Source organism: Rosa rugosa, chromosome 4, assembly GCF_958449725.1.
Source record: "Rosa rugosa chromosome 4, drRosRugo1.1, whole genome shotgun sequence".
Classification (NCBI taxonomy): domain Eukaryota; kingdom Viridiplantae; phylum Streptophyta; class Magnoliopsida; order Rosales; family Rosaceae; genus Rosa; species Rosa rugosa.
In genome coordinates this window covers 52,696,096-52,708,881 of record NC_084823.1, presented here as the reverse complement: position 1 = coordinate 52,708,881, position 12,786 = coordinate 52,696,096, and the positions used below count along the sequence as shown (strand labels likewise).

Below are 12,786 nucleotides of genomic sequence, written 5' to 3'. Positions count from 1 at the left end.
TCCTTATGATCATCTTTTCTGGGTTTTGCCACCATGCCTGTGAAGCTTGCTTTGATAAGAACGAGAGAGGACATAAAGCTCGCAGAGGTCCGACTACCTCAGCGGACCAGCACCCTTCCTCTTCTGACTAACAAAGCTGGACGGCTTCGTGGTTTTGATATAACTTAAGGTTGGATTCCTTACCTTTAGGTTAGGTGGAATGGTGAGATAAAGACATGGGGCACCCAAGAATAGGATTTTCAGTATAAAAATTTGGATTATTTGGATAAAATTATATATATAGATGAATAGATGATTCGAAAATCAGATACTAAAAATGGTTGGGTGGGTTTTGTAATGGAATTTTGGGTTTTGGATTTTGGGGTGATATCAGTATCAGATTGTTCACCCAAACCAACAGACCTCAGGTTCCCACCATTTGCAGTGCCTATTTATCGATATCCGATGAAGATATAGAGCCATTTTTCCATTATAAAAAGACCTGAACTCTTGAATCAATCCCACTTTCTCCTGAAACCCCGTGTCCATTCACACCTCTCCTCCTCTTCTAAATTAGCACCTCTTATAGCTAGCTTCCATATTTGACGCTTTCTTGGCTTCGCTGTAAGGTTCTTTCTCCGCATCGGATCTTTTCTGGGCTTTTATCATAAGAGGAGATGTTTATGAGCTCTATTGGGCTTTTGCTTTGAGTTTTATTTAGTTCCATTTTCTCTCACACATGGAGAAGAAAGACCTTTTCTCACTTGGCTTACATTTCCACCTTACCGTCTTCAGCTCACTGGTGTCGTGTGGTAGTGGCTGTAGGTGTGAGAGCGAGAGAGGCTTTGTATTTTATTTTAAAAAAATGAAAAGAAAAATTCAATCAATGAGCTTATTTATTACACTTAACCATGGTTAACTTCTATGATGTGGCAATGTTTAATAGGATGCTGATATCACTACAAAACTAAATGTGGTGAGTAAATTTGAATCCCTTTGATTCTAGACCTAACCCTAAAAACTCTCTCTCTCTCTCGCGTTCCATCCCTGTCCGTCGTCGGACGAGCTTTAGTTGACTGAGTGTGGGTCGAGGTAGCAGTTGCTGCAATGGGGAAGGAGGAGATCACAGTAGTTCTCAGGCTTGGTTTCACCATTCGATGGTTTCAGCGGCGGACTAGTTCGGTGTTGGGGGATCGGAGGTCTGACGGTGACATGCTTGTGGTGGCGTGTTGTCGTACCGTTCGGAGGTTGGTCGGTGGTGGCATGGCTTGGAGGCACAGCTTTCTGCCAATCAAATCAATCCGTTCTGGGTTGGAACCCTTGGATCCGGCCTGGGATTGGGTTCGTCTGCTTGGGGCGGTGATTATTCATGGTTCGTCGGGAAAGGCAGTGGGTTCAAGTCGGCGGTCCTGCGAATGCGGTGTGGTGCGGTGGTCTGGCGATGGAGGCTGAGGCGGGGATGCAAGGCATGGCAGGCTTCTTGGGGTTGTCCTCTCTCCTGGGTCAAAGCTCGGGTTTGGTCCATCTTTTTGGGCCAGGACTGGGCTCTCTAGTTTTTTGTTCCAGTTTTAATTTAGGGTTTGTTTTTTGGTTTGTTTGTTAGTTTAGGGTTTGGTTTTATTTTATTGTTGGTAATATGTCGCTACTAAAAGTGTGGCAGAGACAATCTTCTTTTCGCAGTCTTGGGGGTCGTTCCTGTTCTGGAGTTGGGTCAGCAGCGGTGGCGAAAAGTCTGGCATAGACAATCATCCTTGGCCTTCTAGTGGGTCCTTCCTGTCTGGGATTGGGTCGGAGGAGTTGGCAGTGGTGGATGGATGGTGTTGACAATAAGGAGGTGATGGTGTTGGTGTTTTAGTCCCAGGTTTGAATGTCCGGCAATCCTTTTGGTCGAGTTTAGGTCACAACGAGTGTTGGCTTGGTCGATCAAAAGCTGGTCAGGAGGACTCTGGTTGGTGAGTTAGTGTCGACACAAGTGAGTTGTCTAGTTTTAGAGTTCTTACTGGCTGGACGAGAGGTGAGATGTCAATGATTTACTGCTCCTGCGCTTGTTGTCTTTGTCATACAGTTGTAGTGCAAGTTTAGAGTCAGTATATAGGTTTCCAGTGGGAAGTCTAGTGGCCATTTCTGAGTCAGAGATGTCGCCAAAAACTCGTTGTAAGCAGTTCATTATTAATGAAGTTCTTATTTGATAAAAAAAAAAAAATTGAATCCCTTTAATTTGATAGTTGAGAAAATAATATGATTCAATTGAGATTTTGGAGGAAATTTAAGGATAAGAGAGCAATTTAATTAGTTTAATCGGATGAAAATAGGTAGACAAGAAGACGAAGTGGTTAAGCCGCTGCCCTCCCAATTAATAGTACGTTCAAGAACGATCGTGTTGAAATCGATGTAGTTTAATTCGAAATAATTAGTACATGGACAAATATATTTTTTTACAGATTTAGTGAGTTTTTTTTTTTTTTTTTAATAAGAAACTTCGGGGGGTGTATTGTATATGGAATTAGTGGAACTTTTAAAGAAATCTATGGAATTTAAAAGTCTGGGTGTATTCAATATAGACTTTTAACAGTCCATGAAAGTCTTGGTATTCAATTAGGATTTTTAAAGACTTCATGAATTCCACCAAAATCTAGGGGTATTCAATTAGGACTTTTAAAAATGAATAAAAGTACAGAGGTATTCAAAATATCATTCATACTTATGGAATTAGAAAATCATGGATAATCATGGACTTTGTAGTGTTAACTATACATACCAAACTCCAATAATTTTTCAGCCTCCAGACCAAAGATTTCAAAAAGTCTATCAAAGTTTCCTCTTCAAAAAAAAAAAAAAAAGGTCTATCAAAGTTCTTCTCTCCACGCACGAAGAAGTTTGTCCTTCATCATCTCTCTTTCTTAATTTTTTGTCTTTTCTCTAATCTTTTATGAGGGTAAGGCTATGGTATGTTAATGTTTCTCATATATCAACTTTTTTATTACTTTGAGGACTCATTTTACCACTTTAAGGACTCATTTTATCACTTGAGAACTCATGTGGTAACTAAGAAAATTTACCACTTTAAGGACTCATGTTACTACTTTGAGGACTAATCTTTAAGACAATTGTATGCATGTCATACGTTAACATATTGTAGAATTTCCCCTTTTATGATATCAACCTTTTTTGATACCCAACATGTTCATTGTAGTTGTTGAATGTGATTTTTGTTTTTTTTTTTTTCAATTGTGGTACTTTGAACCCTAATAGCAATAAAAATGATTTATGATACCCTAAAACTCAAATATTGTGGTCTAACCCTAAGACCTTGAACCATACTAAATTTTATCTTATTAATTAATTATTCTCATTAATTTGAATTTATATTATAGTTAAAAATAAGGTTGAACAATTGAATTTCAATTCATTGATTATAGATCAAGACATTGACCAATATTGCTATAATATATGTTAATCGGCGAAAACAAAATTGATGAGAATAATTAACCATAAACATCAAGTGATCTATATTGTATATTTATGTTGTTGGGAGATTAGGAATAAGAACAAACTCGCTAGACAGACTAACAATAATTTATTTGAGTCAATTTCTATTAGAAGATACTGGAGCATTGAAGAGACAACAAGTTATTATTTTGTTTTGTGTTTGAGCTGCATTTGTTTTAATTTTTTTTGTTTTTTGTTTTTGTTTGTTTGTTTTTTTTTTTTTTTAATATTTTGTACATCTTAGGAAATCTGTAAAAGTCATTCATAATAAAGTATATAGATTTTCATGAATCAATAAAAGTCTGTTGCTAAAATCAATGGTTTTAAGAAATCCATAACAGTCTATCAACTTTTTAAAGAGTCTGTGGACTTTTCAAAAAGTCTGTCATTTAAAAAAAATCTGCACAAATCCAAATACAATACACCCCCCGAATTAATAATGAATCGATTACAATGAGTTGTGGAAACTAGACTTCAGACTGGAAGTCCATACTGACGCATTGGTGAAGCCAAGAAGGCCCCGACTCTAAACAAAATAAAGGTTAACTAAGCTTTAAGGCTTCTTTTGCCAAACGGTTTGCCAGACGGTGAGCAATAGAATTACCCTCCCGTCGTACAAAAAAACCACTACAGCTGTAAATTCTTTAATTAAGGACATGTTGGTAATTTTTGACGAAGAAAATTCTAACTTTTTTTTCTTTTTCTATTTTTCGCACTGTTTTTTCTTAATGGTTTGGGTAATGAGGCCTGGTTTGGTTTTGTTCTTGGGCTTTTTAAGGGGCCCTCACTATATAAGCTCATCTGAAACGGTAAACAGTGTATCCTCTGCTTCTTCTCCTCTGTGTGGTTCTTGCTTTCAGAAGCCGGCGAGATTAAAGCATTGGTCTCTGGGTTTTTTCTATCACAATAAAGTTTTCCTTTTTCTGTTTTGAATTTGAATTTTGGGTTTGATGCATTTGGTTGAGCTCCGATGATGAATTTCTTCGATGCCTCACTCTCTTATGCAATTATCGTTCCAATTTCCGAAGCTTACTGATAACGTAGAGCTTCTGTGTGGAACTCAAGGGACATCTGAGGAGACCAAGCCATTTTTTATTCTGACTTTCCCCTCAAATTTTGTGGCTTTTTCCTCTCTTTTTGTTTTTTGTTTTTTTGCTTTCTCATATTACCTTATTTTTTTCTCTCGAGTACTTTCATTGAAACAAATCAAATGATATTTCTTATCTTGATGTTCTGCTAGTAAACCATATTTAAACTTGGTTTTATGTATTTGAAAATTATGAGACAATTTAGTGGTTCATTAGAAAAAAGTTTTTCAAGAATTGGTATTGATTCATGGTTCTCTGTTATTTGTTGCAAAATGGCACATTTTCAAATCTCCATGTATGTGAATTTGTCTTCCTGTTTTTGTATTTCAGCTCCTTTATTTATTTATTTTTTGGTAGTATGATCTTCCACCGGGTATCATTTTCATGATCACTAATCCCAACTCAAAGAATGATGTGTGAGACACAAATTTCTTGTTTGACGCGTGCATTTTTGTGTTGGACTCCCATCATAAAACAAGCAACAATGAAGGCGTTGGACTCCATCATAAAATGAGCAACAATGAAAATATATGTTTTTTGATAGTTTAGAAATAGCGTATTAAATAGTTTACAAACCAATTCAAATTGAGATTTTGGAGGAAATTAAAGGATAAGTGATGAGTTCGATTAGTTGTAAACAATGAAAACAATATCAAAGAATCTAATTCGAGAGGGTTAATTTCAAAGTATTAGTAAACTATTACTTCTTATATTGATTTTCACAGGACGACTTATATATTAGTTAATGTTGATCAATGCTTCCTGCTCAAAGTTGGCTTTAGCTCTAATTGACTCATCTTTTTAATGACTTATTAGTTGTTGTATTAGAAGTTTTTATTTGTAATTTCTTTTGTTTGTTGAAAAAAATAAGATGACCTTGTATAGATTTTTTCTTCGTCTATTTTATGTTTTTTTTATTGTTCATGCCTTCATGGTTTGGGCTCTAAGGCCTGATTTAGTATGCAAGCCGGGATCTAAATTAACACGTCCAGTAATCAGGCCTGGTTTTCCACTGGCATGAACAAAACCCTCACGTCTTATACTCTTGTTGTTAGTCGATGACTACTCTGTTTATGAGTTGGGTACAATGCTACTATATAATTTGGTAATTATTAAGATTAATCTCGACTCAATTGCATTGTTTTATAGATGTTGTTTTTTTGTTATATAAAACATCAAACTCGTAATGTAGTGAATAATTTGCCCAAACTAACGCTACGCTACGCGTACTTCAGATTATGACAATTGGACGAGGGATTGGTACTTATGAGTCAAAGTCATGGACCTTTTGTGTTTTGTTCCTATCTGTCAACCTTTTACATTGTCTACGTCGAAAGCCAAAAGGCACTCTCTGGTTCATTGAATAATCTAACAAAGGACCTTAGAGGACCAGTTCCAAATTATGCCGCCTTTTGTCTTTCTTCCTTGTCATCCAATAATCAGAAGAAGATTCTTGTACTACACGTCAAAACGACGTGGCCCTTGATTTGTTACCAACCCCATCCTACACCTTCAATGGCGGACTCTCACATCCAATTCTCCTTAGTGTCGTTATTTTTTTTCTCTATGGTTTTCTCCACCACCATGACTGTCACGAATGCTTCATGCGATTCCGGCCCCGTCAGGCCCACCACCCCACTGGTCACGTTCCTCGAACAAGTAACACAAACGGCTCTATCCACCTTCGGAAAACCCCACTTCGACCCCAAACTCTACGTCGATTTGGCGCTCAAGTCCGACCTGTCATTGACCCAAGACGCCTTTCACGAGCTTCCCGGGTCCGCAAACGGGTCAACGTCGGTCAATGATCTCAATGAGTTTATACACAACTACTTTGAGGGCGCAGGGGACGATGTGGTGCTCGCCCAGCCGGAGGATTATGTCCCCGAGCCTGAAGGGTTCTTGCCCAAGGTGAAGAACCCGGAAGTGAGGGCCTGGGCTTTGGAGGTTCACTCGCTTTGGAAGAACTTGAGCCGGAAGGTGGCTGGTGGGGTCCACAAGAGGCCGGAGTTTCACACTCTGCTACCTCTGCCTGAGCAGTTCATTATTCCCGGTTCGAGGTTCAGAGAGGTTTATTATTGGGACTCTTATTGGGTTATTAGGTAAATTATTTCTCTTCTTTTCAGTTTGATAATGTGATGATAATCATATGCACTAATCATGATTAGAAGATTAGAACACTCTGTTTATAAAGAAGTAATCTTGACATTATAAATATCTCTTCTTTCAGTTCGATCATGTTTGTGTTAATCAATTGCACTCATGTTTATAAAGGAGTAATGTTGCCATTTTAATCCTAGCTGTAGATTTTGTAATGAAATGAGTGCTGTTCATGATTCAATCTTACATCATTTTGAGACAAAACACAATTGGCTTGCTGGTGTAAGATGGCAATGGCACCTTAGTGTTCCAATTAACCAGGAAAATAGTTATATTTGAGGAACAAATTATACAAACCTTGTTCCTCTTACTAATTTACATGAACTGGCTCTTCTTGTATATAATTTTATGTTGCAGGGGATTGCTAGCAAGCAAAATGTATGATACAGCAAAAGCAATTGTGATTAATCTCATTTTCCTCATAGAAGAGTATGGTTACGTCCTTAATGGTGCAAGGGCCTATTACACTAACAGGAGGTAATCCACTATGGACCAATTTTTAATCTCTCATTCCCTATTTTGCTTGCTTGTTCTCTCTGTTTAAACTTTGCCGTTGACTGCTTAATGCACTACAAGCCTAATGTGATGATGTTTCTGCCTTGACAATTTGTAAACAGTCTTGACATGAATCATTAATGTTTTGGGATTGATGTTCAAAACGTTGTGAACACTTTTAATTAATGTGATCCAAATGTCTTTGATATGCTCTGAGCTCTACACCGAGCTTTGCTTTGTATTACACACTTGTAATTCCATTTCGAAACTGATCTTGGGGGCAAATTTTTCAGCCAACCACCCCTTCTGAGTGCAATGGTTTCCGAAATCTACAAGAGGACAGGAGATTTGGAGTTCGCTAGAAAAGCTCTGCCTGCACTGATCAGAGAACACGAATTCTGGAATTCAGGTATTGACGGAAACTTTATAATTTGGAAGTTTCACATTCTCTTGTTCCATTCATTTGGTGTTTACAGTGATGCTTGTCTATCCTACTTTGGTTTATAATCTGTAGTTGGTTTTGAATGTTCTAGTTTTCCGTCATTGTTCTGTTTTTGTAGGTATTCATAAGGTAGTTATTCAGGATGACCAAGCTTGTAATCACACTTTAAGTCGATATTATGCAATGTGGAACCAACCCAGGCCTGAATCTTCAACCACTGTATGTCCTCTGCAGCTTAATTATCATAAGCTTTTCTGTTCAATCCATCAATGGTTGGGGAATCAGAGTGACTGACTAATCTTGTTAACATATTGTGCTTGTCAGGACAAGGAACTTGCTTCCAAGATCGAGAATGTTTCTGAGAAACAGCATTTTTACCGCGAAGTGGCTTCAACTGCTGAGACTGGATGGGATTTCAGTACAAGATGGATGAGGTAGATTTTTAAAACAGGGAGAAGTAATTAGTTCTGAGATCCTAATTTCGTTTATTGCTGTATTATACTCTAATGTCACATAAAACTGCTTGGGGTAGTGTGTTGTCGTGTGATGCATATGCTTCTGTAATTAAGTTGTGTTTTCTTGTTGCAGGAACCATTCAGATTTCACAACATTGTCCACCACATCCATTTTACCAGTTGATTTAAATGCCTTCATACTGGGAGTACGCCACAGAACTTTTATCAAAATAAGCCATGTAAATTATGATCTTGGCACATAACAATATCCATTATGCAGATGGAACGTGACATCGCCTTCCTAGCAAAAGTTACAGGAGACAGCAGCAATTCTGATCACTTCCTGAAGGCTTCGGAAGCAAGACACAAGGCCATTAAATCTGTTTTCTGGAATGCAAAGAAGGGGCAATGGCTTGATTACTGGCTCAATGATAGCTCATGCAATTCAGTATGTGATCTTCGAACTCTTTAGTTTTCTGACAGTTGGCAGTGATTGTCCTAATTTCACCTATGTAATACCTATAGGAACCTCAGACATGGGAAGCTCGTAACCAAAATAAGAATGTATTTGCTTCAAACTTCATCCCTTTGTGGATTGAGTCATTTTACTCAGGTTTGCACTTTTGAATTTTCATCACACCACACACTTATACCATACATTTTTTATTTTAAATGTTGGTTCAAATATCTTAGTCATGTACCAAAAAATATAGAAGATACTCTATCTGCTTTCAACATCGTATACTGAGATAGCTCTTGCTCTATGTGTGAGTGAAGATACTTCTATGGTCCAGAAAGTTACTACAAGTCTTCAAAGTTCAGGCCTTCTTCGCGCTGCTGGAATTGCAACATCACTGACAAATTCAGGACAACAATGGTAATGATAATTTAGTAGTAAAATCAAACTCAATTGCTTTCAGTAGTTCAGGAATTTTCTAAGAACTGTTCAAAGATTCATATTGGCTTTTGAAGTTTTCAGAATATCAGCTACCTACTTTGAACTTCTACATGGCCTAATGGAAATTGTAATAATAGGGACTTTCCAAATGGTTGGGCTCCAATCCAACACATGATAGCTGAAGGTCTGGCAAGGTCTGGATCAAAAGAATCAAAGTTAGTGGGAGAAGAAATTGCTGTAAGGTGGATCAGAACCAATTATAAAGCCTACAAGAAAACAGGTGTGATGCATGAAAAATATGATGTGGAAAAGTGTGGAGAATTTGGAGGTGGTGGTGAATATGTACCCCAGGTATATCACTTTATCACTTTAATTATTATGATCCTTGGTTATGATGACAGTACTATTTGTACAATTGCTATTAAATGGTTTGGTTTTGCTTCTACTGATTTGAACTTGTTTCTGTTATGTTTCAACTGCAGACTGGTTTTGGGTGGTCAAATGGACTTGTATTGGCATTCTTGGAGGAGTTTGGATGGCCTCAAGATAGAAAGATAGATTGCTGAGAGTATGTAGAATAACAGGCTATAGAGCTCAAGTGATAGGACTTTCGGATTAGATCTGAGTCTTGTGTAATAGAAGTAGTCTAATAATAGGAATTTGATGGTCAGATTTGTATTTGAGTCTTCTGTAACGATGGTAAAGTATATTTATCCCAGATTTGGGGCGTGAAAGACCCCGAAACACACTGAAAATGAATTAGTGAACAATTTCAAAAGAAATTTTTTATATACCATAAAGCAGTCTTGAAGAAGAAGCATTTAGCTGTGTTTCTCTTCTGTATATTATAAGCCAAGCATACAATTTAAATATTTGTGTAACTGTAATCAAACGATTTCTTAATTTGGTAGGTGATGAGGATTATTGTCTGATATACTTTAGATTGTTTCAAATTCCACTAAGACTCTTAATACAGTGTTGTTGTGATTAGGACAGAAAGTTAGGATAGCAGAGCACTGATTAGGGGCTTTTGATTGTACATTAATCTCCCAAAGCTGGTGGAGTTAGTTGGTCTAGTATTAGATCAAATACATAAACCAAAAATTATGTAGCTGTTTGATTACACTCCAACTCATCTGTAACATCACTGATGACTGCAATAGTTCTGGACTCATTACCATTACATGGAAAAATATTCAATTAAGGCCTAAATTATGTGCATATTTTGTAGTGGATGGTGGGTCTGTGATCGATAATAGATCCTCTAATGATAGAGATCAGAGATCCTTCTTTAAATAAGAGCCTCTTGGCTATAGCTTTGTAATTTGATTGGCAAAACCATGTCGGTATTTTGGGGATGACAGTGACTTAATGGCACCACAAAGCCAATACACATACCACTAGGCCTGGCAATTCAGCCCATGACCCGTCAACCGCCCGCTTAAAACCCATTTATTTCTGCCCGATAATATAACGTGTTAATGGGCTGCCAACCCGTTAACAACCCGTTAGTTAACGGGCGGAAACGGGCTGCCCGATGGAACCCATCTAACCCGATTAGAAATAAAAAATGGTCTAACCCATCTAACCTTCTCTCCCCATCTAACCCGATTTTCTTTGAATTTGTTGATTTTCAAAGCAACAATGAAAAAGAGTTTTAATGGGTAATGTCGTAATGGGTTGGAAAATGGTTTAAAAAATAAAAAATAAAAACAATTTTTTATTATTTTTTAGAAGAGTTTTAATAGATAATGGATGTGAAAAAGAGTTTAAAAAATGCAAAAAAAAAATCATTTTTATGTTAGGGGGTCTTAACGTGTTTCACTGGTCAATTTATTGTTAACGGGTTTTAGTGGGTAATTGATTATAAAAGAATTTTAAAATTTAAAAAAAAAAAAAAAAAAACCTTAGCGGTCTTAACGGGGTCCAACGGGTAACCCGCGAACCCATCGGGCTCAACCCGTTATAACCCGTTATCTTAACGGGTTATAACGGGTTGAGTCCGTTAAGACCGCCAACCCGTTAAGTCCGCCCGCAACCCGCCCGTGACCGCCCAGTTGCCAGGCCTACATACCACAATGATGCTCCAAGAATCATTTGGATTCCAAGTTGTGGTGATCATTCTTCTCAGTGATACCATCATCGATCAAAGGCTCTTGTTTTAGCAAAGTTGTAGAAAAATAATACTTGTAAGCCGTAGTTTTTTTTTTTTGAATCAAATGACGATTTCTCATTATAGTCTCAAGCTAGAGCAGTACATTACATACCTTTCCACTGCCTTGAATATAGAGGGCAAATAAGAAAACGTGGTATATATATCTAGTACCACTCATTAACGAACTCCCATGCTCACTTATTACAAGCAAGTCTATCAACTATGAAACTAGAAGCATAGCAAATAGGCAAAGCCCCAAACAAAGAAAAGACTCTAAATTATCTCCTTGCCCTTGATGCTAGGGCTAGGAGGTTTTGTCAAGAAGACCAAACTTGCCTCTTGTGCATCAGCTATCTTCTTGGATTTAGGTGACTTGTAAGCCGTAGTTCATAATTCATATTAAGAGTTTAATAACTTAATATATCAAACGTAATAATAAGTAAATCGTCTACGCGATATACATGTATATTCTTAAATGGTGATATGGTATATAGAATGCTTTATGAGAAAACCCTCAACATGTAATTGGGAGATGATTGATCTCATCAAATGGAAGATTAACTAGTTAATATTAAGAGATTTGAAAGCCTTAAACCCTAACTTTAAGGGGGAGGGGACCCTGCAAGATTCGGAGATACACATGAGAGTGGCAATCATTTGATTCATGGTAATATTCAAATGGCACCTCATCTATCATGTATGCTTTACAATTAACAATGGGATTTATAATTCTAATTTTATACGAGAGAAGGGTTTTATATATGAATTGGGAAATGAGTGAGTGGAAAGTATAGAATGACCAAAGGTTCCAAGATTTTGCGTGTATAAATATAGATTAGTGTTATGGGATTTGGTCCTTTCTCAATGGCCTTTAATCTGATTAGTCAAACAGAGTTGGCGAACTAAACAAAACACCCAAATCCAAGGTTTTGATCGGTGAGGTGGGGTGTGTCGAAATATCAAATTAGAAATAGGAAGACAACCTGAGTGAAAGCAATTTAGGCTGCTTAATTAAACAGGTATGGGACAGGGGAGTCTCGTACTCTCGTTAGACTATGAGCTGTCTAGGTTTCATTTTGGTGCAATACCATAAGATGGTATACGCATGCTAAGATGACCTAAGTTTCAGAATATGGTCCCATAATCCCAATACTTGCTAGATAATTAACCTTGTTTATTTCTTGTCTCTATCTAGTAGTTAAAAGTGGAGTACGGCCAAAATGATTTTGATTCCAACAGCCATTACCCTAATCTGGGCATTGGGAAATGAAAGTGTTTCCTTCCCTGCGCTTGGGACAGCCAAGGAAGGGAAATTGGTTCCCAAATGAAAGGAAAAAGTGGAGGAAATTGGTTCCTCCCCCCCTCTCATGATTCACTTTCCCAATGGAAAGGAAAATGATTCATTTCCTTTCCACCAACCAAACAGGGCCTAATTATAAAATCGATTTCACTGTATATGTGTTTACTTGTTTCAATTTTAATCTTATATTGTAAATCTATAAATTCATATATTAAGCATTTAGTTTCATGTAAATAAATGTGATGTAATGAGTGAAGTGTTTTACATATCATTGGATCTAGAAGCAACGTGATACAATACAATTAAAGCCCTAATATATATATAT

The 12,786-nt window shown here is 37.2% G+C and overlaps 1 protein-coding gene across 1 annotated transcript; it reads left to right on the top strand.

Moving 5' to 3' along the window:
- The first annotated feature begins 6,023 nt into the window (after positions 1-6,023).
- LOC133743511 (probable trehalase) lies at positions 6,024-9,849 on the top strand. The gene is made up of 11 exons (XM_062171470.1): positions 6,024-6,658; positions 7,074-7,193; positions 7,505-7,620; positions 7,772-7,872; positions 7,978-8,087; positions 8,242-8,314; positions 8,389-8,556; positions 8,634-8,721; positions 8,886-8,985; positions 9,144-9,357; positions 9,489-9,849. The coding sequence occupies exons 1-11, from the start codon at positions 6,072-6,074 to the stop codon at positions 9,570-9,572; spliced, it is 1,761 nt and encodes a 586-aa protein (XP_062027454.1). The 5' UTR covers positions 6,024-6,071; the 3' UTR covers positions 9,573-9,849.
- Positions 9,850-12,786: the final 2,937 nt, after the last annotated feature.